At 42.3% G+C, this 26,406-nt stretch overlaps 1 protein-coding gene across 1 annotated transcript; it reads right to left on the reverse strand.

The window, feature by feature from the left end:
• Positions 1-9,541: 9,541 nt before the first annotated feature.
• Positions 9,542-25,738, reverse strand: LOC139635020 (shaker-related potassium channel tsha2-like). The gene is made up of 2 exons (XM_071501910.1): positions 21,036-25,738; positions 9,542-12,650 (listed from the first exon to the last, which is right to left on the reverse strand). The coding sequence occupies exon 1, from the start codon at positions 25,035-25,037 to the stop codon at positions 23,598-23,600; it is 1,440 nt and encodes a 479-aa protein (XP_071358011.1). The 5' UTR covers positions 25,038-25,738; the 3' UTR covers positions 9,542-12,650; positions 21,036-23,597.
• Between the last annotated feature and the right edge of the window lie 668 nt (positions 25,739-26,406).

Genomic DNA, 26,406 nt, shown 5'->3' on the forward strand with positions numbered 1-26,406 from the left:
ATTAAAAAGGACACATTATTTGGTTTGAACTGTTCTGGTGAGATGTTGTGAATCTGATGCGTTTGTAGAAGTAGTCAGTAGAAGCGTCAGTTTCATTTCATACAAAAACACTGGTTCTGATTAAACTAAAAAAAAAAAAAAAAAAAAGGAAAACAATAGAAAACTCTAATGGGCTTTATGATGATACTGTTGTTGTTGTTGATGATTATTATATACAACCAGTCCTTTGATTGTTGGATTGTTCCCATATGGACAATGAGAAGTGAATCAGAACAGTATTTAGTCCAGTTATTGGATAAAGGCCGGTGGCAGCGCAGCACTTCACTACATCTGTGCACAGATGTGAACATGAGCCATTATTTGACTCATCTGCTGACCGGAGGGGGCAGGAGATGTTCTGTTGTCCGGATCATTTATTATCTGTCAGCAGGATGGAGTCTGAACATCAGTCTAAAGGTTCAGTGTAAACAAAGAAACATCAGCTGACCGCATCAATGTCCAAACGGCAGTTTCATCATCATAACATTGACCTGAATGGGACACGGTGTCAATGAGCTGATCAATAGGGACACTGGGACGGCAGTAAGTCAGCGAGCGGAGGGACATGTTGATGCCAGAGGAGACGATGCAGGAGGAAGGAGAGACGTCTGACAGGTCTGACAGCAGAGTCTTCAAATAACCGTAAATAAGGCCAGAGGAGGGGGGCGGGGGGGTGGAGGAGGGGCAGAGAAGGGGCACATCAATAACATTAACAGAGGTCGTAAATATGATTTGATAAATAATTCACTATAAACAAACATGTATGTATGGTCAGAATTTCCTTATTTCCATTGTACCTGAGACAAATCAAATTTTAATGAAAGCAAATAAATGAATAAATGATGTCTGTGATACATGAAGCACAGTGTTGTGCAGCAGGGGGAGGGACAGACGGAGGTGGGACGCTGCAGAGAGGACGGACAGTCTCAGTCTGACGTGAGTTCACTGGTTTGTATTTGTGAGAAACTAAAGGAAGGAAATATGAATTAAACACGAGAACATGAGGGAGAAATGCATCAAGCCCCTCCAGTAGTTTGAACACGGAGTTCACCGAACAACTCGATGTATTATTGAAACGATTAGAAAAATATGATGCTTCACCTTGGTAACATGACAGAGGTGTGACACATTCACTCAGTGTCTCTTTATGAGATTTTATTATTTTGCGGGTGAGGGCCAGTGGCCCCCTGACCTGTGGGCCCCTGAGCCTTTGCCCGGTCCTAAATTGTGAACCACAAATTTCACCTGTCATTAGTTTGATTATTGCAGCACCTGGAGCCCAGTGAGCGTCCGGTCTGAACAGTCCTCCTCAGAAATCAGAAAACATCACATCATCAGCTGTCAGGAAGGAGCCCACTTTTTTAACTCTGTCCCATCGTGCATCGTGTATGAGCCCAGTGGAGCGAGTGCACAGCAGCGTTTAATGAGGCCCTGGCAGCGATCCTCCTCAAGACATGGCTGCTGCGCTCGTGGCTCTTTCAGAGAGAGGTTTAAATGGGACGTCGACCCCCACACAGCTGGAGGACAGGCTGCATTAACACCATCATTAGATCCTATAGGAGCTGATTGTGTGTTCACACTGTCGCTGCAGCCGGGGCGTGACCACTGCTCACTTCAACAACACACACAGGAAGAGGCTGGATGTGTGCAAATTAACACAAAACAGTGAGATTAACATTCTGTTTCAGTTTCATCATCAATTCACAGACTGGGTCCAGTTCAGAGACGTCCGGGATCTGTTTAGATTAGCTTAGCACAAAGACCAGAAACAGGAAGGAACTGCTAGCTGTACCCAGACACACACAGGGCAACACAACAGTTTTATTTTGACCCGTTATAGTCACATCACACATCATGACATCAAGACAAAAAGACAAGCTGGTTCAAACCTTCATGGTCCCCAGAGGATGAATCTTCTTTTTTAGCGCCACCAGGAGGCTGGACTGAGCATCATTACAATGGTAATGACTGTGTTTTTGAGTCTGAATTTGCTAAAGTTATAATAATAATAATAATAATAATAGTAATACTAATAATAACAATTTATTTATTGTTATTTAAGAACATGGAGCCAAAGTCACTAGTTTTTGCCCCTTTAATGCTGCATTTGTTTCTACATTTCTTCTGACAATAACGATGTAAACGTAAAAACCAAAAATGACCTTCAGGGAATCCCTACATGCAGCGAACATAGCTTCTGTGTGTGTGTGTGTGTGTGTGTGTGTGTGTGAGAGAGAGAGTGTGTGAGTGTGTGTGTGTGTGTGAGCTATTTTTAGAAAGCTCCTCTTTCTTTGAGGGGATTCTGGAGTCTATTTTTGCTGAGGGTCCTGGTAGTTTGCACCATTTACCGTCCAGAGGGGGGTTATTGGTGCACGCTAAATGAGGAAACGCTGCAGTTTACCCATCAGTGCGTGACAGCTTATGCAATTAAGCCAGTGTAGGATATTAGCTCATGCTGCCGTCTGTGTATGTGTGCGTGGACTCCAAAGAGGCTGACAGACACTCTGTATTTTCTCAGCTTCCCCCTGTGGCTCTGTTCACTGATGGTATGACCCGAAAAAATTATAAAAATAAAAAAATCCCTACACTTTCTGTTAAGAGAGGAATCGACCTTGCCTCGCCCCCTAAGCCTGCAGAAAAACTCACATCCGTTTTCATGCAGAAATACTGTAATACTGCAGATATCCACACTCAAGAGACATCACTCAGAAATACCTCAGTAAAACTTCATTAAACAGGCAGGTAATTAACCAAAGCTGCTGCTGTGAAGACTCATTCTTTAGTCTGTCATTTATCTTAAATTTAGGATTGAAATGTTTATAAACAGTCTAAAGATTAAAACTAATTCTGGGTGAAAATTAAGTCTTCTTTTTCAGGTGTGTCAATTCATAATGATAATAATAAAAATAATAATAATAAAACCCTAGAAAGAAATATATAATTTGGTAGTAAAAAGACAACCTCGTTCTCGTCGCCATGGTTACTATAATAACAGTCATGTCTTGGTCAGGTTTAGTAAAGATGGTGATTTGGGTTAAAATAAGTTCTTCCTTGACATCAGACGATCTTTGTTGTCATGGTTACAATAATAACAATGAACGGTCATGGATAATAGAAACAACATAAGCTGCTCCTGTCACATGGGAATCGAACACCGCTCTCCTGGGTCATATTCATCCATCCACCCCAACCTCCTCCTGACGTGGACTCTGTCGCTCTATAAACGTCACCGCACTTTTCCCTTTGCTCCTGTCATCGTTACTACGACCACTAGATGTCGCCTAGCAACAAAACCTAACAATGGGTCATAGTAACCTGCTGACAGACGACCTTTGACCTCTTCCTGTCCAGTTTTTCAGTCCCTGCACATGCTGCAGGTCAGCTGTAAAACAAAAAACTGAACATACAATTAAACGCTTATATAGAGAATAAAGTTTCTAAAAATAAAACATGTCAATAAAACCCTGATAAGGGTCTGAATGAAGCTTTTCTCTAAAAAGACTGAAAATGAGTGAAAATGTAAAACAGATAAAACTGATTTAAATAATCTGGACGTTTGTCTGGATAATGAGCAGAACTTCAAAGGTCTTCGACGGAGCAGGGATGCTGGACCAGACACTCATGGATGACTGTGCACTTTTCTTCGAGGACTTGCTTCCTCCTAAATCAGCTAACAAAACGCTTCCTCTGGGGCAAAAGAGAGCAAAGGAGCCCTGGTGAACAGGGTGATCACAGGGTAATGTGACTGATGTGACTGATGACTCTCACTGTGACCTACATTAATGAGTAGCCACCAGCCGTCTTCAAATGGACGGGACTGTCCTTGGATTACTGGCTAATCCCAGTTGAGATTTGAGAGCTGAGAGAACTCGTGATGTCTGTGTGTGAAGCAAAGATTAGTTTCTAACAACCTCTCCCATACGGACCAATCACAGAGCCTCTGGGTCTCTCTCCACTGTGGTGCGGCCCTCAGAGGGTCCTCATTACACTGATTGATTAAGTTAAGTAAGCTGTTCATTGACACTACACAGAAGCAAACACTGCCCGGTCCACCCATCCATCTACAGCGAGATATAACAACCACGGAGCTGGTTTCAGTGGGGTTTATTGGAGACTTTCATAATTCCCACAGGATGAAACCCACTGATTTTGCTGACCCTCTGACAGTGTTGTAGAACTTGAGCTCAGGGCTTGTGATTCAACTTGGACTTGAACTGATGACTCAGACTCAAGGGCTGACGGCGTCAGTCCCATCCCGTCCTCGTCAACGCGATATCTCAGTAAGGCCTTGAGAGAATTTCTCCAAACATTCACTTCAACTCAAGAACGAACTGATATGATTTTGGTGGTCAAAGGTCAAAGGTCAAGGTCACTGTGACCACACAAAACACTTTTTAGCCATTAGTCAAGGCTTCACACAGCAATTGTTAATATTTCATATGATTCTGAATAAACAGGGATGTAATCTGAAACTCCTCTGAGTGGTAGTGGTAACTCTAGTTTTATAATTAGCCATAATAATTTGGCACAAGATATTGATAGTTGATCTATTAATACTGTAACATTAGACTCAACCTCAATAACTCGGACTCAGACTTGAACGCTGGGGACTCAAGACCCGACTACAACGCTGCCCTCTGACCCTAACTCCATCATCTGGTTCGTTCCCCTTGACCCACGCTTTGGTCCAGAGCCACCTCCCTCCAAACGGATGGACACCAGTTCCTCTACCTTCCCCGTCAGCACAGACGTTCTCCTGTGGCCTTAATGGAAACTTCAGTCTTTTAGCTGATAGTATGAACACTTCCACCTTAAGGAACAACACCATACACTTCCACCTTAATAACCAAAGCTTAGAGCCCCGTCATAGAGCGCGGTTCACTGCACTGCCCTCTACACTGATTCATGCAGGTCATGAGGAGGACGGTCACATACTGTACCCATGAACACACAGATTTCTGCTCAGGTCTGTGTCCCGGCCTCCTGTTGTTGTTCGCCTCATGTGAGAGGAGAAGTGAAACCAGCTCAGACGGATCAATTATTAATGAAGAGTGGAGCCGAGTTTCAGAAACACAAAGGCAGAGTGCTCTCGTCTCTCAGTCGCCCGTGCAGCCGCTCGGACAGCTGATCTTCTAACGCTGCAGTCACAGAGTCAAAGTGATGAGCTGAATATAAACAGTGCTTTCTGGGATCATTGGGATGAAACTGGTTCAGTAGAGCACAACGTGGGCCGTGAACAGAATCACTGCACAAAAGATTTTGAGACGTACGCTGTCACTTTCTTATCATTTGAAACCGATCTTCTCCTCCCCCTCATCCGTTAAATTGTCTTTAACTGTACAGAGCCAGGCTAGCTGTTTCCCCCTGTTTACAGTCTTTATGCTAAGCTAAGCTAACTGGCTGCTGTCTGCACAGATGTGACAGTGGCATCAGTCTTTCTAAATCCAGTTCACATATTTCCCAAAATGTTGAACTGTTCCTTTAAGTTCGAGTCCAGGTCATGTGACCTAAATCTACACTTGTGGTTGGTTTCAAGGTGTTTTCATTATTACTGTTGGTGGATGGTTGCTATGGTGATTGAAGTAGTTGCTTGAGGAATCTAAGGTGTTATTTCTGTGTCCGAAGTCTCTCTGAACTGGTTCTGTATTAAACCAGACCAGGATCTGTCCCCGACCTGAACCACAGCCGTGGGTCTGAGTCACTTCATGAGGATAATGTTCAGCAAGATCAGCTGTTTTGGTTGAAAACCAACATGTTGTCAGGCTCACATTTACATGTTCTCTAGGGGGTTTTCTGAGTCCCATCCGGCCTACGGACTCCTCCAGACCTGAGCTGGAGGGTGTAGTTGTGGAGAAGCACATCTCAAATACTGAACTTATCAGTTACCATTAGACCTGAGTCCAGATATGCATCGGAAGTGGCTGATGGAGAATAAGACTGCTGATTCAGCAGTCTCTGAGCTAATGGTCTGAGTTCGGTCGTGGCTTTTCCATTTGCAGCCTCTGCCGAGTCCCTGCAGAGCGTGTTTCTTATGTAATGGATCTGTTTCCCTGCAGCGCCGAGTCATTACTTTTGAATGAGGCCTGGGACAGCTGAAGGGAGGCTATCTGCTGGATCTACATGACTCCGCAAACAGGAGTCAAGAAGTTAGAACACGACACCACTTTGTTGTTCCAGTGGGGAAACTGTTGTTAGACGCACGCCACCAGAAAAACTACACAAAAGCCACTAGAACTACAATCTTCACCTAAATGAACAATGTGGTTTTAATGAAATATGACTGTAAACAAAGACGACAACCTTACCTGTCAAGGTGTTGAAAAAAAGGGGGATGTTGTACAGTTGAGCACAGTTCATTTATTTATTAAACATAAGTGGTAGAAACATAAAGCCTCATTAACTTTAATATACATTATGTCATATTATACAAATCATTTACAACATTGCAGTACATTAAAGAGAAAGAAAAGGCCACATTAAACATAGTCACAACTAGTTTTCAGAATGACTCTGTTGTGCATATACAGTATGTATGATCCCGAGCCATACATATATCACATTATGAAAGTTCTCTGTTTTTTTTCTCTGTTGTTTAACTTTATACCTGTCGCACAGTGAAACACACAGATACTCCAAGTTAACAAAAATAAAATCTATTACTTGAGATTTTCAACATTGAGGACACAAGTTGAGGTTTTGCAGACAGTTTTTTTTCGTCACTGTTGTATCAGCTGTTTGCAGGACTCAGTGCAGAAGCAGGAAAACACCATGAGACAAACACACACACTTCAGTGACTGGACACAGGACTGACCTCAAACACATGGAGACTAATTGCAGTTGTTACACTCATGCCAGTAAGTGTCTGATATTCATTTCTTCTTCTTTTTTGCAGTCGTTCTCTCAGTCATTTCACTCCTTGTTTCACTGAGTCTAACAGCACTGTATCAAAAATCAAGTAAATGTATGTTTTGGTTTAACACAGAGTCCGTACGATTTATTTCTGTCGCTTTGACACAGCAGTCTGGAAAATCCAACAAATATACAACTGTTTTTCATGGGAATTTAGCATTATTATTTTTCAATATTATTTATTTATTATTTATCATTATTATTATTCAATATTATATTTCCAGACCAAACAGATGATGTAAATATAACATCAATATGGTAAATAATAAGTTGCAGTTATTTAAGTCCAATATTGTTTTGTTTTATTTGAATCAATAAAAGTGATTTTTACAGATTTTAAAGTGAGTTTTAACTTCTTTTTTTTTAATAATTTTAAATGATCTCTATTAAAAATGCTGAGCTATTGTGTGCTGTGTGATCAAGTGTAGTCAGCTTCCATAATTATAAGAAATCTTTACTGAAACTAAATGTTATGACCGAGGTTATTTTAGTTCCACTTCTTCTTCAGCCTTAAATTCTGTTTAATTTAAAGATTTTGGAGTAATCATAATTTCTATTTAAATTTTTTTTATACAGGACAGTGATATGTATACACTTAGTAAATTTGTAGATAAAATGCAGTGGACTACATGAAAACAGCCAAAGTAAAGACAGGATGAACAGTTGTAAAAGAAAAATTCTACAACAGAAAAATAAACTACGGAAGCCCAGAGTGGTTATGGTTGCAAGTGTTTTTCTCAGGCCTGTGATCATGACATCACAACTTAATTATCACAAGGAAACTTGAATCATTTTCCTGGGATACAAAATCATGATTTACTGTCCAAATCCTCCACAGAAAAATTTTACTAAACTAAACTTTTACTAAAACTTTTGGTAAAGACTAAGACTATGTATCTTTATTTTATCTGCCCCAGGTGATGAAGAAAAATTCAGCAACAAGATAACAGGCCTTAACGATGAACTGTGACAATGGCCACACTGAGCTTCCATTGAGAGATTTCTTTTTACATTTTCCTATTTTTTTCCTCTTTCAAAACACCAACCAGGAAGACTGCTCACTGTACATTCAATACATTAATTTACAATACGTTATTTCTATGTGCAACCAGTCGATTGCATCCCTACAGTGCTAATATAAATACACGCTTTCTTCTTCTATGGTACTTCAGATGCATTTGACAAGGGTATTAACTGAATCAGATTATGATTAAGGCACTATTAACTTTTTTATGCACAGATTGGATCAACCAAAAACATCACCTTTGCTGATGATATTGTACTTTTCATGCATTATTGCTTATTGATGAATAACTGTGGTTACTGCATGTTTCTAAGTGACATCTGCTGGTTTTCTGTCTGCAGTTCATTTGCAGCTTTACCTATGGAGCATTTAACAACACTGCAACCCTTCAGACATGAATGTTGTTATGACTCACATGTTAAAGGATAGTTTGTTATGAAGAAATTCAATGCTGTGTGTTTGGTTTAGGAAGTGGGGGATGCAACGTATTCCCTTCAAACTCTGACTTTTACCTTTAATAAGCTTTATAATAAGGTGAAAGGATCTGATGTGCAAACAGAACACAAAACATGACGTGCATTTAAACATCAAGTCTGCAATTTCTCGCTGTCATCTGTTTTTAGGGTTTTCTTGTCATGGGGTATTAACTGTGGACAGAGTGACAGGGCCAACAAAGTTTGCATCTAATGAGGAAAAATAAAAGATCAGCATTTTCTCTGGTTGCTTATTCTACAAATGTCTGAAAATTACAATACATTATTTTAGTATGTGGTCTGGATTTTTACCTAAGGCCTGTTCAAGACAACAACTACATTTCTTTTTTCCCTTTTAAGTCTCAATATTTTTGATGTCCTGAATATTCTTATGACTGTTTTATAATCTTGGCACACTGTAAAAAGCTCACATTTCTTAATGTTGCTGCTCATGTTGTCTTCAGTTAATCTGATATTACAGGCCACACTGGCTGAAACCGAATCCAAATTCAAACCCGATTTAAATTGCTTGTTTAACCAGAGAAATTTTATAATTTTTGCTTGAAAAATGACTAAACAAGGAATCGATTATCGCAACAGTTGTAGATTCATTTTTTCCTACTGATTATTGTGGCTCTACATCTGCATAAACCTTAACCTATGAACAGATTTTCTCATCAATATTATTTGGGGACAATAACAAAAGTATCTATAACTCTGCAGGGTTAATGTCGTCGAGTCGTCTTTCAGCTGCTGAGATTTCTGGTTTTCAGAAACTCGCTCCCCAGCTCCTCGTGTAGCTTTGATTCATATTAAGTAGGATTGGTGTCATGATTTCAGAGTCCTGACTGACTGTTCTGAGGCCAACTATCAAACCTTTCCTCTCCACTGATAAGTTCACAGGGGAACCACAGGATGGATGTAGGTAATACACGTGATGGCGTTTTATCCCAGCCACACACACATTCACACAGGCCACGCTTTTTAAATCCATCCTTCCCATCACGTGGAAATGTTTCAATGGCAACACACAAGAAACAGAAAATTACACATCTTCATGTGCAGTCGTCTGAAATACATGGAGATTGAAACTGATCAGGATTCAAAATTTATTTTATCAAAAATAGATCACAATTGAAGATTGTCAAAATAAACATGGCAATGAACAGTAACTGGGAATAAAAAACAGAAAGAAGAAAAATCATAGTGCATTTTGCCTCCACTCTGAAGTTCAGAGAGCACAGGAATCACTCACACTATTGCTTTTTCTTGTTTTTGCATGAAAATGAGACAATTTGGTGACAAGTCTGAACTGAACTCTGCAGCTGATAATGAAGCATGAAAATGTCCTCAGAGACGCAACCATGGATGGAACATGCGGTGAATATCAAGAGATGGTTAAATATGTGGAAGTCAAGACAAGTCTTTCTGCGCTCACAGAGGAAATGTGGTATTCTTCTTCTTATTATTATTATTGCACATACAGTATGCAGAATACATTAATCATCACGAGTAATGCCCAGTGACAGCTCATCAGTGCCTCTGTCAAACAGAAATCTCCCTCAGCTGTTTTTAATGTCTACGCGAAGCAGAATTACAACAACACCAAACTGCAGAGTTGATGCTGGGGGTTTGAAGGGTACAAGTTTTTACAGACCACCAATGTTTTATGATCATGATGACGATGGTGATAAAACCTTTTTGTTTGTCTTCTTCCCCAAAGACTGATGAAACGATGAATCATTTCATTTCATTACAGAAACAGGTCCAGAATGTGTTTAACTTAGCTTAGCATAAAGACTAGAAGCAGGTGAAAGTGTTAGCCTTGCTTCAAACACCCTCACAGCTGAACTTTTAGTTCTACATGTTGTATCTTGTTAGTTTACAAGCTCATAGGCTAAAACCAGGCAACCCCACCATGAGGACAAAACTTATGAGATGCTAACTGTTGCTAAAAACACTTTTACATGTCTTTACTTTCCAAATGAGAGCAGACTTTATTCAACATGTAAATCAGACAGACCTGGGGTTGCACCAGAGTTTTAACTTTTGAAGAAGCTAGTTAGCCACTAACAGCTAGCACAGTATGAGATATGCTAAGTGTTTGTTAACACTCAAATATTAGTTAGCTTGAACCTGCTAGCAAACTGTTGAATCTTATAACTGTTGATATTATAACATTAAGCATAAACAGCTAGCATAACATCCTGCTTCTGGTTACATGAGCAGTTTGCCTTTACTTTAAGTCTTTTCACTACAGCTTTTGTTAGCCAATAGCTCAACCTCTTCCTGCACCAAAAACCACAATGTCTCATTTCTACATCTCTATTTTTACTCCTGTTAAACAGTTTCTTTGAAGTCGGTGTATTTAACCTGTTTTGACAGAGCTAGGCTAACAGGTCCCCCTGCTTCCAGTCTTTGTAGTATGACGTGTACAGTATATAACAAAGCAAAAGTAGCCAATTTAAGCTAATTAAATGGTGTGGTATATTTTTTCACTTTTGATAGAGCTAGGCTAGTTCCCCCCTACTTCCAGTGTTTGTGCTAAGCTAGGCTAAACACTGGCTGGACCTATCTTTGTACTGAACGTATAAGCTGAAACTCACGTCCATCTGAAAACAAAATATCAAACCATTTCTTTAAAAGTCCCCAAAGCTGTGTCTGATTACAGGAATTAATCATCACTCCTAAACTGTATCCTTTGCAGTTAATTGTAAAACCTCTTTTAGACCATTGGTTGACATTAAATTCCATAAAAACATCCAACTAATTAATTGTTAGGGGTTTTCATTCTTTCTTTTTTTTTCTTTTTTTTTTTTTTAGACAGGCTGACCCACGCAACCCTCTGCAGTACATTATTGCCCTTAAATCAACAATTAATTCAAAATCACTCACATTCATTCACACAAATTCCACAAATAAATTAATAAACTGTGCAAATAAAATATCAGGCTCTACATTGCTTTGCTTTAGTCAGGCTGGATGACATATAACCCCAGTTAATATGATGGTGATACATTTCTCCTAGTATGTTTTACCTTTTTTGTACTTCTCTAAGTTATTAAATGGCAGTTTATAGAGCATTTGGATTTATTTAATTGCACCAGATAATTATAAAGAGGCATTTAAAAACTCAACCCAGGTCTGATGACTGTGTTCATATAATGGAGGGACACCAATTTCGTTCAGGTGTTAAAGCTTCTGTCATTAATGAGCGGACACTGAGGTAGATGTTATTGATATAACAGATATTACAGCATTCTGATCAAAAACCCAAACACAATCAGAAACATTCAGAAATATCCAAAGAAAATCAGATGTCAGATGTCTGCAATAAATGCGTTTCAACTGTCTTTTGTCCTAACTTCCAGCACAGACATTCCTCTAAGGGGCAAACTGCCCACGGATGCTTTGTTTTTACCAAGGCAAAAAGAAAAAGAAAAAAAAAGAAAAAGAAAAAAGGAAATTTAACACATTAGCAAAAATGGTAAAAATCTACAAAATAATTCATGGTTAACCAATATCTCTCCATATAAAACACATACAGTATGATACTTTAAAAAATAGAGATTTAGCAACTAACTCTACTTGTCAAACAATTATCTGAATCAACTTGATATCGATGAGTTGTGGTTGTTGTTGTTCTTGTTCCCATATTTCAGATTAGCAGTGCTGGGTTGAGCCGTCAACACAAAAGCCAAACCTATTTTCTTCTGTTTACATGCTCTACTTTCCAAGCATGCAATAATATGTTTTGGTTTGAATATGATATGCAACATACAGACAGGACTCACAAGTTTCTCTACAGCAAGAGGAGCAGTCTCCCAATAAACATCTAGTTGTGAATATATGGAGGACTCCGTTAGCCAGCAGACATGTAGTAAATATACATAGCATCGTGATGATTCAAGTAAGGTTTGTCGTACCTCAGAGTCCCACTGTAGCTTTGCTCTGTGCAAAAATCAGTCGGGATGTCCTCGTGTAATGGAAAGGCGTCTCATAGCTCTGTGTTTCCTATGAGTGTCAGTGTTTTCAACCAGAGTTTGTTTTACTTCATCTTCGTCAGAAGGAGGAAGAAGAAGACGAAGAAGAAGGAGAAGAAGAAGAAGAAGAAGAAGATAGGAGCAGGGTTGCCGTACTCTTTTGGTTTGACAAGGCGCCGTGAAGTGAAGGAGAAGCAGGGTGGAGGAGCAGCTCGTCACCACTGGAAAAGAAAAAGACAAATATATAAATAACATGCAACTTAAGGACATTTTGCTTATGTCACACATTTTAAGCTTCACACAGTTGGGTGGTGTCAGGCTGGATTACAGAAGGTTTTGCTCATTTATAAAGAACATTTTTATCTCTCCGTCTTAAGGCTTCTGATCATTGTGAGACTCAGACCCACATTCAACATCCTGCTGCCACAAATACTCACTGAAGCACCAAATGTGGATTAAAAAAATAGTCCCCAACAAAAGCACTAATTCCTCCTGTTTGTTTGATTAAAAACTACAGCAACCAGCTGTTTTAGGAAATTACTGAGCATTTTCTAAAAGTTAAACTATATATTTGGGAAGTGCTTTCAAAGATTTAAGTTTCAGTTGGAACCAATGGGCTTAAAGCTCAGAGCCGCAGAGAGAGTAGGGAGGTCACGCTGTTGGTTTGAGTCTGCACGTGGGATTTCTGATAATAAGGAAAATATAGTATAGCATTCATTTTTTAAGGCCTCTGTGTCCAGGACTTGTTTAGCCTAGCTTAGCATGACGGCTGCTGACGAGGAGAAACACACCCTCTAACAACTCCAAAGCTTTTTGATTTGCTGTCATATATGTGACAGCTGTCAACCTGCTTGTTTTTGGAAAGTAACTAATCACACCAGCAAATATTAAAAGCACATCAATCAAATCTCAGTGTATTTAATGCTACTGTCAGTTTTCATCTGGATGCTGTCACATACAGATACATTTTCTATGGTCCTGTTTCTCTGACTGTCACAGAACTTCCTCTCTTAGGCATCATTTCCTTTTTATACAAAAATCCAGAACTATATAAAACAATAGCAGCAGTAGCAGCCACAACATACACACTGTAACCATGTAATGGACTCACAATCTGTGCACACATCTGCGTACTCCTCTTTCCCAGTCCCTCTGTCGGCCACACACACACACACACACACACACTCCAGGCCATCTTCATCATCACAGTCACATGCTGAGGAAGCAAAGCCAAGGACAGGACAAACCAGCAGCCATCACTTCCTGTTTATTGTGTCTTGATTGTGCACACAGAGAGCAGCCAAGCTGTGCAGCAGCACCGAGCTCACAACACGGACCAAATTCGTTAAAGCGTCACCGCGGCCTGGACAACAGGGAAGACTATAGTAATTATGTGGACGGGTTAAAATTGTGTCCAAAAACAGAATCACAATATTCATTCAAATTAGTTTTTGTAGAGAATTTCCAGCAAAATCACCAAGTGATGTATGATCATTCCCCCCCAGTTTATCAAACTGGATTATTTGGTAATTCCACCCTTAAATTACTGATGATTTTGTTCACTAGAATTAATAATTCACATCTTCCAAATGACTAAATCTTACACTCAGTTGACTCTAATCTGCCTTCTCCCCTTCACGCCGCTGTAAAGCAGCAACACTCCTTCATCATGGGATTTAAAGATTACACAACCATCGATTTAACCGACAAATATGTATATACAGTACGTCCATGTACACTGTCTCAGCCCAAGAAGAAATCAAAAGTAGATCTTATTTTAAGGGATTAATAAGTGAAAAATTCCCCCATCAATCATTGCCTGTAACAAACAGACTGATCTTAACCCGTGTCAGAAACTCGTCACTTGATTGACCCTGGTTAATCTCTGGTGTCAGTTTTGGACACTGGTGGGAAACTGTTTGCAGTGTAAAAACCGTCCTCCAGACAGGACGTGACGAGTTGAAACAGGACAAGCAAGCAGCCGGTGAGCTGGACCATAAACAGGAGCAGTCAAACCAGCTGTGTACTGCACGTAATTTGTAAAATAATCCAGTGAAACTGCTCTGTGCATTTTGTTGAGCTTCACTTCACTCCAGCAGATTCTGCAAGGTATTATCAGCTGGCATCTGTAAGCATGGCTGCACATTTTCCATGTAGTAGCTGCTAAAAATAGACTGTTCTCCAGGAAGGAAGAGTAAGGGGATATCAAGTAATAATATCAAAGGGATTGTAAAGAACAATATGCAGTCATCTGTCCAGTTCTTGAAAAATAATGGATTATCTACATATAATGTGTTATTGTTTGATAATCACATTAGGCAGAGGTTTGTCTCACTTATACCACAGCAGTGAACTGCACAGGCCAAAACCTCAAGAACTGTCATAGTAAACCCAATAACCCAAATCTGACCTAACCTTTAACCCTAACCTTAACCTGATCCTGACCGGACCTTAACCCTGATTTAACTCGACTTTAATCTGACCCTGACTTGACCTTAACCGTATCAAAACCTGATCATACCTTGATCCTAACCTGCTGTTAACTCAATCTTAACCCAACTTAAATCTGTCACTGACCTGACGTTAACCCAATATTACTTGACCCTAACCTAACCAGAACTGGACTATATCCAAATTCTAACCTAATGTAAACCCAATCTTAACTTGATTTCAACCTGACCATAACCGGATCCAAACCTGACGCTAGCCTGATTCTAACCTGATCTCGACCTGATATTAATTCTAACACTTTAAACCCCCTGACCTGAACTCAACCCAACCCTAACCCAATCCTAATCAACTTTAACCAAATCCTTACCTGTCCTTCAGGTGACCCTGACCCAATCCTGGCCTGACCCTGCTCTGATCCTAACCCTGGTGACTTGAATGAATCAAAATCAGATTCAAACCTGACCTTTACTGTACTAATCTCAAATCATGAGCCACAAACAATGAGACAGATTTTAATTTTATCACCCAGCCTGCACACACAAAGCCAAATCACTTCCTGGATCACGCTGCTACTTTAAATAAAAAATAAAACACACTGTACATGACTAAACTAAACAAGGTTCAACCAAAGCCTCAGATTTCTGTGAGTTAATGAGAACTGACCTTGAAACCACATCAGTTCACAACAGGCTTGGTTCAGGTTGCAGAACTCTCTGTCACTATAGCGGTGGTAAGCAAACAGCGGCCTGTGGACCTAATCTGGCCCTCCGACAAAAATATTACGAATAAAATCTTTATGTGTAAAGCTGCATCTTCTTATACAACATTACAACAACAGTGTAAACAGTATGAAGTGTAAACAGAGTAAACCGCTTCAGCGTGATGTTATGTGGATGTTGTGATCCCATCACTATGGCAACCACAGCTCAGCAGCTGCTGTCAGTGATGGTTTAATGTTGCGCTGGTGAAGGTCTTATAGGTGCCTATAATTCAAGTGTAAGTGACATAAATGTCTTTAAATAACTGCGACCTTCGACCTGAATGAACGCGACTCATGAGGCCGGTGGACGGACTCCACGCCGACAGGTCGGACAGTGTTTGGAGCAGGGTGGTGCAGGTTCACGCTTCACGAGAGATACATCAGAGTTCAGTTCACGTAGATTCAGACGAACTAGTTCACCTTCATTTCTTCCATTGTTTTTTTTTTTTTTTTAGCTTTTTAAGCTAATTAGCTTATCTGGGCCTCCTACCACACATCCTCACCCCCGGTCGGTGCCACATTACTGTAACTACAATATAGTCACACAAACATTTGTGAGTATATGTTTTACCACTTAAACAAACAGATCTGTTTACAACAGCAACTGTTCAGACAGAAGTATTTCATTCACACCAATCTGAGAGATCGGAGTAACAACACTGGCCTTAGACGAACTGTATCAGCCTTCAGGTCCAGAAAGTTGGACCTGGAGGACCAAGAGATAACAAACAAGGCACGCAGGTGGAGGCGTCGATGCTCATCTCCACTAAACAGTAAAAGACCTGAGTTTTAAAACTAAAACACAGTAGTGAGGACGTAGCCTCAGTGAGCTCCCTACCAGAGAGACAGAGACAGAACCTGTCAGGTCTCAGTCTGAGTATTTTGTGACCAAGCTGCAGAGGAAACTGAACGAGGACTTTAGGACTTTTCTTGCCCCTTTCTGCTCAAATGTTAAGTTGAAAGCTCTGTTAAAAGTGCCAGAAAAAGTGTGTAAGTGGACTTTGAGTTGAGGTTGTTTTGTCAAAATACTATTTCAAGGATGCAGTTTGGCTGCTTTTTTGGACGGAGCGTTGAATATGAACCTAAAATGATCATATTTCATTTGTTTCAGCCTCCACCATCATGTATTTGAACCCGTGCCCTCCCCCTCTCCTCAGTGTCCTCCCTCCATCTTTACCTCCACGCTGCTGTTTTTGTCTGCGCCTGTTTGTCTCTCATGAAGTGGAAAAAGGAGTGGGTGGGGTGGAGGTATAGGAGGGTGGGGGGGTATAACTCACTGCAGGCCACTTAAGGCTTCGGGACAGATTCCCACAGTAGTGACAAAGACGCTAACAATAGCTGTCAGAGTGTAACTCTGCCCCGTCAACAGCAGCAGTGTCATCCAAGGGGAAACCTGTTTACCTCCGCCTGCCTCGGCTGCATATGTTCTGAGAGGACACGCAGGGCGGAGGGGGGGGGGGCAGGGGTGACTACACAGGAAGAGATTTTGACCAAGAACCCTCCCGGGGGGGACACAGTCAGTTAGTGCGATGCTGTCATGTCTGCTGCTCTCAGTCTGACATGAGATGCTGCGTTACGTAACTGTAACATGGTCGATGTTCGGTGGGACAGAAGCCCGTGATTCATACAACACGCTCCAAACATGATGTCACCTTCACACTGTCACAGCTGACCCCCTGACCCCTGACCCCTGACCCCTGACCAGCACAGGAAACAACTAGTGTGACCGTCTCACACTGATGCAGACCAAACGCAGCCTTGTTATAACTTCAGTGTTTTACTGAGAGACACTGATGCAGACAGTTCACATGTTCAGTCTGTTCAGTGAGAACTTGGTTCTACTTTCCTGGACAAGGTAGAAATGAAAGCAGTAATGTAGAGCAGTAAATCCCGTCTGGAAATAAAAACAAAAAAAAAATGAGTTCAGTTCATGAGAGTGGAGTCCTGAATGAAGCTGAACGAGATTCATTTCAACCACCTGAGTCAGTCGTCATTCGTCAGAGCAGCAGAACCTGGTCTGAGGAGAGCTATAAAGGCTGCAGACCACAGAACGAAGCCCAGATCTCTGTGGTGAAACCAGTGAACAGATTTCATTTGGACAGTTGTGCTTGTGACTCCACTGACCTGAATCCAAACCAGTTCACCAGAGACCAGGTTAAACATGGGACCATTCAAACACATGTCTGGGAGAAGCCAACATGAATGAATTCAGTCCTAATCTTTGTAGCTTGGAAACTGGGTTTGTATTTACCCTAATGGAAGAGAGGCTTTATATGCACCTGTGAAATACATTATTATCACATAGTTCAGGAGCTGGAGGAAAAACAGGCCCCTGATATCTGAGTGAATGTCAGTGGGGGCTGTAGCATCAAGATTCACTGGAACTAAAGCCATTATCACACCTGCAGTTTGGTTCAATGGACGGGCAGGAAACTGACTGGACAGTCCTGGTGCTGCACGGACACACAGGACAGTGAAACCCCGGCCGCTCTGCATTTCACTGCTTCATCAAAGAAATCAAAAAATGACGGGACTGGGTGTTTGGTGCTTGTTGGTGTAGCTCAGTCTCAGGATGAGGGTTTGTTTCTTAAACTAAAATCATGGTGTAGTCGATGGGTTAATTCTCCTCAAATAAAATGTGTATTTGATGGTAGTTTTCACTTGTTTCTCACAGCCACTGAATAATTCTTCATTACTCCAGTGTTGCAGTTTAACTCTAACAGGCTGTGCAGCCAAAATGTGAAGCTCAAAATCTCAGCTAAAACTGTAAGTGTTTTTTATTTAAATGAAATTCTGAAGTGAAGGAAAAGCTTTAGATCCTCTCTCCTCCTTCATCCGGATGCAGCTGATAAAACCTCTGTCCCCTCACAGCTGCAGCAGCTGCTGCCACCTGCAGGCGCACAGATGTACTGCACCTCTGTGGGACAACATCAGCGTCACCAGTCAAAGGTCAAGTTACTGTTGCTGCAGTTTCCCTTGTTCTCAGTTAAACTGAGGAAATTCAAGGTTTAGTTTCACAGCTGTAAAACCTCATTTTAAAGGTATTTGTGTCATTTGTGTGTCGCACTGAGTCACAACAACAACAACAACAACAGAATAACTGATATACACAAATCTTCTATCTGTATGTTAAGATGGTGATGATATGCAACAACAAACCATCCAACCAGCAGGACCCACCAAAAATAACAACTAACTTCACATCACAGCTACAACTGTCTACAACTAACCCATCTTTCCAGCAGACTGAAAATAATATATCCAGACTGAAACGATTCGTGTTGTTTAACACTTTAGATTACAGACATGATCCTGGTCTCTTTTAGAAGAGAACTCTTTGGTGTGAAAAAGTCAGGATTAGCCCAACTGGTAAATTAATACATTTACAGCAGCATGAACATTGTGCTTATGTATCTTCTTCCTATAATGCGTTATACAGCTTTTTGTGCATGTGCAGGATCTACAAAGTCACAAGGCTCAAAGTCTCCACTTTATCAAGATGAAAATCTTTGGGGTCCAGATCTTATTTCTGAGAGAGTGCAGAGGAATGAATCCTAAAACCTGGAAATTTAGCACCTCCAGTTCTGTCTTCCTGAACTTTAGTTGTTTAAATGTGTTTTGATTAGATCGTGAATATAAGGTCTGTGGCGAACACAAGCTCAAGACGTTTTCGTGTTTGATTCTACAACATTAACTCCGTCAGTGAATCCTTCAGTCCTGATTCTTGAAGCTTCTCCATCTGTTAAAAAGGCCGGTTGCTAACGAGAGTCTAAATGAGACGACAGAGGTCGTCGGGGACGTTAAACGCCATCAGTCCAACATGAAACCGACCTCCTCACCAGTCCACCTTTACAGCCTCGCTGTGTTTCCACAGACTGTCACTAACTCTGTCAGAGGAAAGGCTTCTGTAGAAGAGCTCAGAGCTGAATCAGACTACAGGCTGAAGGTTAGTGGTGGTGACGGTGAAGTCATGTGACCGTGGGGTCGTTGGTTTACAGCCTAACATGAGCTTCTTACTGCTGCTGGTTGTATTTAGGCTTCAAACATCATAAAGTGGAGTCATTAGTGAAGATGATCCTGCTGAACCAAACCTGTCAGGGTCAGAAACTGTTGTTTGTCACAGTTTATTTCCTACAGTCATCCAGACGCTCCTGTAATAATCCCTTTGGTTTTCTGTGGAGGAAACTCGAACATCTGTGTTGGCCTAGAAAAATAAGTCATCCCTGCAGCAGTCTATCCACACTTTGCACTCAGCACAGCGCACAACTACTTAAAAAAAGGCCAAGTAGAGTGTTTTTAACTCTACTGCCGAAAAGAAACTGTTTTCAGTTGCCTGGATTTACTTTATGTGAACGAACCACAAAGAACTCATTTTTACCAGGTTCCCTCCACTGCTTTAAGAGCCGTGCACAGTTTGAGGCTGGATTTTCACTTATTTCTGAAGGACGGAGCAGTTTCCACTTCATGTGGCTCAGGCTCACAACCTGTAAGTGTGTATCATTATTGTGGATTTGTGATGTTTAACTGGGTCGGCAGCGACCAAGCAACCGAGACAGAGACTTCAATGTCTGTTAATATTAACTAATAATTTATCCGAGCTAACAAGGTATCATAATTTATCCAGATAAACTATCCACAATTTAACTATTCAGTTCATTTTTCAGTAACCATGAGCACAAAGGTATAAATAATTCACATTTACCGGCATCCTAAACCACCAAAACAGCGAGTGACTCCCTACCTTTGAAGAAATCTGAGGTCCGACTGTCTGTTCCTCATTATTTATATTCTTTTAGTTCTCAAGTGTCCACAGATCAAAAGGATCTAAAGGGTTTTGATAAAAATGTTCAGAGTGATGAGTATTGTCATGTGAAGTCCTGACAGATGGTGGAGAGACTTTATTTGAAGCACTTTTCTCCTAATTTCAGCCATTTCCCTCCTTCAGACTCCCTGTAACATCCAGAACAGTTCGTTTACAGCTGCGCTAGACTGCAAAGTGTTGTTACTGGCAAACTGACCAATCAGAGCACACTGGGCCCTGATTGGTCAGCTTTAGAAGGAGGCCTTAAAGAGCCCTGGGCTCTAACAAAGCTCTCAGACAGAGGGTGAATAAAATTGTTTAATAGTTATAGCATATATATATATATATATATATATATATATATATATATATATTGAAAATGATGTCAGTGAAAAAGAGGATATCACCTGGATAGAGCAAAATAAAAAAACCCTCCGCCACATAAATCTGCTAACACGAACGTAACGTCTGACTGAGGAAAAGGGTAAAAACAAGAGCAACTCCGTCTGATATGGAGCTGTTCAAAAATCACCACTACAATGTGATCAACTTGTTCAGGGTTTCTGGATGTAGTTTTGTGCAGGTGTGACTCACCTCTGTTTGGACCAGCCCTCCAGTGAATCTGATGGTCATCTGAGTTATAGATTTGTCCATCCACCTGTCTGACGATGACTCAGCCGTTACTCCATCAGGCCTCCATCCATAATAATCCAACCAACAGGATTGTGAACATGTGACCTTCACAGTGAAAACATCCCAGGGACCAACTTTTGATTCCATCAGTTTGTTAAAAATCCCCTTTTTTCCAGCTGGTTCCGTTGAATAATTCGTCCCTGGAGTCCAGATGAGTCCAGATGAATCCAGATCAGTGAGGAGCTGGAAACCTCAAATACAACAAGGGACCTGTTTCTTACTGTGTGAGAACTTATAGTGTTCTTAACCTAACGAAGACTGGTCAGCTGTGTTTGCAAAATACAGGGTCAAGAGCTAAATTATCGATCGGTTGACAGAAAATTACTTTAATTTACTTACTTAATATTTTTGATTCAGCATTTTCAGCGTTTTTAATTTCTCATGTACAAAAAATGAGAGTCCGACTGATACATGAGCGGACCGTCGTTATCAGATGATATCTGTGAATAAGTTACATCACTATCAGTATGTCTCTTGGCCATGGAGGCAAAATAAGGCCCAAATCATTTAGACTTTTTATAAATAACTAAATAGTTCATGTTAAAGTCTATCACTAAGTTTATGGCATTGAAATTCTCATTAGCCATCTATCTGAATTTTATGTGGATCATTTAAAAAATTTAATTTTCACAAATTCAGTTATAAAGTTCAAATCTTCAAATCGTTTTTTCTTTCTTTTAACTTTACGTGACTTTTTATGTGGACACATGATCTGAATTTTTAAATTTAGCAAATTTGGGAAACTTCACAATAGTTTTTGAGATATTTATCCCATTGAACTTTCCAATTTTTATTTGTAAACCTTAACAATAGACATTTCCAAGGTGGTAGTAGTAAAACCTTGTAGATAGTTTTCAGCTTCATTTTACAATATTAGACACTGAACTAATACCTAAATGTGAAATGAAATCATAATTTAAATGCAGTTTATTTTAAGAGATGAAATGATTCCCATTTTTGCCTGATTTTGCTTCCATACGTGGCTGATATACAAAACTTAGATTTTTAATCATTATATCTATTGTTCATATAATTTTTGTAAATTCATTGAGCTTTGCTGTTCAAAATTTACCATCACTGCCATTTGTGATTTTTTTTAAATGCTCACGATCACATCACTTTCTTCTTCTCATGTCAGTACAGTTTACATCAGCCTCAAAATCAATCAAACATCCAGAATACCACTTTTTTTTTTTTTTTTTTACGATTGACAGTGAGTATTTTTTTCCTTGTCTTAAATGTGAACACTGTTCCTGGGGTTTGTTTGTTTTTTGTTTTTTTTATCTTAAAAAATATTAAATGTGAAAACCTCCGTTTGGGCTCCTGGATCATGTGATGGGTATTTGTCACTATTTCTGAAATATAAATAAAGCCTGAAATAAAGACAATTAGAAATAATTGCTGGCTGTAACCCAGTTTTGACTATTTGTATGGATCATATCCTGTGTGACTAAGGTGCATGGATAACGGTTCAATAAATGGCTGCAAATATCTTATACTTGATCAATTTACCATAAAGGTGCTTCAGTTTCAGCTGGTGAAATCGAACAACATGGAGGCTTCCACAACATGGTGGTTTTCTGGCCTCATCTCCACAGTTTCAGGCTGCGTCTTTTCATTCCTGTGGCAGACAATACAGAAAAGTCTGGAAGGTTGCTATAGAAACTGCATCCACTGAAGAGATGCAGGGCTTCCTGTCGTCCACACAGGGGCGCTCTCGGTTTGGAAAAGCTGCCCCTGATTTCATATTTCTTCTACAAACAGGCGACTGTGAAGGATTTCACCCCCTGAAGCCTGCTGCTCTAAATGTGCATGTCAATAACAGCCTGCAACCCTAACAGGTTGCAGGCTGTTTGCACAGGAGCCTGCAAGACAAGAATCAGATTTAACTAAAATCTAAGTCATTTAATTTGAGGATAATCGATTCTTCCAGGCTGCTGCGCATCATCTGATCCACCACTGAGCTCCATCCAGCCTGAGTGGAAAATACATGAGGGTGAAATAACAGGTGTGTGTGTGTGTGTGTGTGTGTGTGTGTGTGTGTGTGTGTGTGACCATAATAACAACAGGCACCATGTGCCTCCTGCATCAGTCTATAAATTTAGATGGAATTGGTCCTGTGTTGTGTCTCTGCTGCAGATTGACAGAAAAGCAAATGTAAACTTTGAACCTGCATCATTAGGGCAATAAATTAGCATTTACTAAGAGGAACATGAATAATAAAAGAATAAAGTGCTACAACTTGACCGCAGTCTGATCATTTCTAAGCTTTTCCCCAACTCAAGACGCGCGTAATGGAAGACAGTTTCAGGGGTAGATGATCTCTGCTGGCCCGCCCCCCCGCGGTGGTTCAATGATTCCGGTGATGGAGGAAAGAAGAAGCTCGCCAGTCTGAGCTCCAACCAGAGCGCGGGATGTGGGGAATGACCCTCAGCGCCACTGGCGCGAAATTCCGGCTCCGGGTCACACGTCGGTGAGCTTCCCGCCGTAGGCTTTGTGCGGGCTGCAGTTGGTGTACTTGATGGAGTCCGCGTCGCCGTCCGGGCCGTCGGACCTGGACAGGGACGCTTTGCTGTCGCTCTTCCGGAACTCTTCAAACGGCGGCTGAGGCTGGCCGCAGGTCACGTGCGTGTACTGGAGCTGCTCCTCGTGCTCCGTCTCGCGGTGGTAGAAGTAGTTGAAGTTGGACACGATCACGGGCACCGGGAGCGCGATGGTGAGCACGCCGGCGATGGCGCACAGGGAGCCCACGATCTTCCCGCCGATGGTGACCGGACACATGTCGCCGTAGCCCACCGTGGTCATCGACACCACCGCCCACCAGAAGGCGTCCGGGATGCTGCTGAAGCCGGACTCCGGGTCGTCGGTCTCCGCGAAGTACACGGCGCTGGAGAAGAGGATGACTCCGATGAAGAGGAAGAAGATCAGCAGCCCCAGCTCCCGCATGCTGGCCTGCAGGGTCTTCCCCAGGATCTGCAGCCCCTTGGAGTGTCTGGACAGCTTGAAGATCCGGAAGACCCGGACCAGGCGGATGACCCTGAGGATGGCCAGGGACATGGCCTGCTGCCCGTTCCCCTGGTGCTCCGCCAGCTCCAGCCCCAGCGTGATGAAGTAGGGCATGATGGCCACGATGTCGATGGTGTTCATGATGTTCTTGAAGAAGGCGGGCTTGCTGGGGCAGGCGAGGAACCTGACGAGCAGCTCGAAGGAGAACCAGATGATGCAGAGCGTCTCCACGATGAAGAACGGGTCTGTGAACGGGTTTGGCTTCTTGGCGCGCACGGTCCCGTTCACCCCCAGGTGCTCGTCAAACGTTCTGGCCTCCTCCCTGAACTCAGGTAAAGTCTCCATGCAGAAAATCACGATGGAGATGAGAATAACCAGCACGGAGACTATCGCGATGCCCCGGGCGGGTCCGGAGCTCTCCGGGTACTCGAACAGGAGCCAGACCTGCCGCTGGAACTCGTTCTCGGGCAGCGGGCGCTCTTCCTCCTTAATAAACCCCTCATCCTCCTTAAAATTCTCAATCACCTCCTCCCCCAGTTCGTAGAATTTAATCTCCTCCATGAATATGTCCACCGGCACATTGACGGGTCTCCGGAGCCTGCCCCCGGACTGGTAGTAGTAGAGGATGGCATCGAAGCTGGGTCGGTTCCTGTCGAAGAAGTACTCGTTCCTCAGCGGGTCGAAGAAGCGCATCCTCTTGCGCGGGTCCCCCAGCAGGGTGGCGGGGAACTGGGCCAGGGTCTTCAGCTGCGTCTCGAAGCGCAGCCCGGAGATGTTGATGACCACCCGCTCGCAGCACTCCTGGCTGCCGCCTCTCTCCGGGTCGTACACATCCTGGGCTGACAGCGCGGCCAGTGCCACAGTCTCATCCAGGTTCTCTGCGGGCACCACTGTCATGTTTCCCCCCCAGAGAAGGGCGCCGCTCCCCGCTCCTCGGTCCTCTCGGTCCCCTCCGGCTCCTTGGCGCGTATCTGGGAACCAGCTGTGTGTCCGCGTCTCTCTCTCTCTGCTGTCGGTGTGTCGGCGTCACGTCCGCGGCTGAGCTGCTTCCGCTGGCATTTCTGTGCCCCCCCCTCCCGATCCACGCTCACCTTTCGCCGTCCGCGCTCCGCTGTGGTCTGGACCGTCGGCGTCACGTTCACTGCATTTGAAGCAGGCTTCTCCCCCCCCGAGCTGACGTGTGTGTGCACGCTCTCTCACTGGGGGGGGGGGGGGTAAAAACACACATGCACGCACAAATGCTCAGGATGAATATTTAGAAACAAGCATGCACCAGGTGCCCCCCCCCGTCCTGAGGAAACATCAGCCTTCTGGAGACAGAAAGTGTCGTGCGTAATGAACCTGTTGTCTCCGGCGCGGCTCGGGCTCAAGGTTATCACTGGAGTTGTTGTTTATGGTGAAATGTGACGTGATATTTGCAGATGTGAACATGCAGTGACGGGGGGGGCAGTTTCATGACCTCAGTGCGCGTCTGGTAACGTGGAAAGTGCGAGAAATGTCCCGCAAAACAAGCGATTCTCGTGCAAAAAAAAAATAAATAAATCGTCGTTTTTTTCCATTCATGATTTGATCCTAAATGAATACCTGTGGCTCAGGGCTCCGTCCTCCTCCACCCATCCTCTCATCCACCCATGGCACACACATAAAGGGGCGAGAGACAGAGAGGAGGCTCTGCAGTGTCACGCCGCAGCCGTCTCAGGACCAAACCTCCTGACGTTTCCACATCACGCCGCTGAGCTGCTCCACAAGTTGTGCACGACTTGCAAGATCTGTCATGCCTCTGCTGTGCCTGCTGCAGGCATGTTGCACCGTGCACGACAAACAAGAGGGAATAAAGAGATTTCTTTTCCTTCCTGCTTCTCTGTAAAACACCAGCGTTTCAGAGCAGCGTGTGTCTGAATGGAAGGTAAACACTGCTGCGCTGTGCAACAAGTAACGAGAAAAAAAGAGAAGCTGGATGATGGAAATAAGGGAGAGTTTCTGGGCTGCAGCTCAAAGCAGTGACGTGTTTTCCTAAAATAGCTGGATTACTCCCAGGGCCGCAGGAAAAGTTTCTTTTCCCATGGAATGGCCTGAGGGAGCCGCAGGGGGAAAAATGAAAAAAATGAGATGACATGAAGAGGAAAAGACAGATTTGCAAAAAATGTCAGTCATCAGGAGAAGTAGGAGAAATCAGCAGCCAAAAGTCCAGACGGACACCTTTACCATGAGAGCGTAACCAGGTAAACAACACCTGTCACCCAAGTTAACAAATCAGACAACTTTA

This window comes from Trachinotus anak, unplaced genomic scaffold (assembly GCF_046630095.1).
Source record: "Trachinotus anak isolate AG129_WGS33_773 ecotype Australia unplaced genomic scaffold, CSIRO_AGI_Tana_v1 ptg000018l, whole genome shotgun sequence".
In the NCBI taxonomy this organism is placed as follows: Eukaryota; Metazoa; Chordata; class Actinopteri; order Carangiformes; family Carangidae; genus Trachinotus; species Trachinotus anak.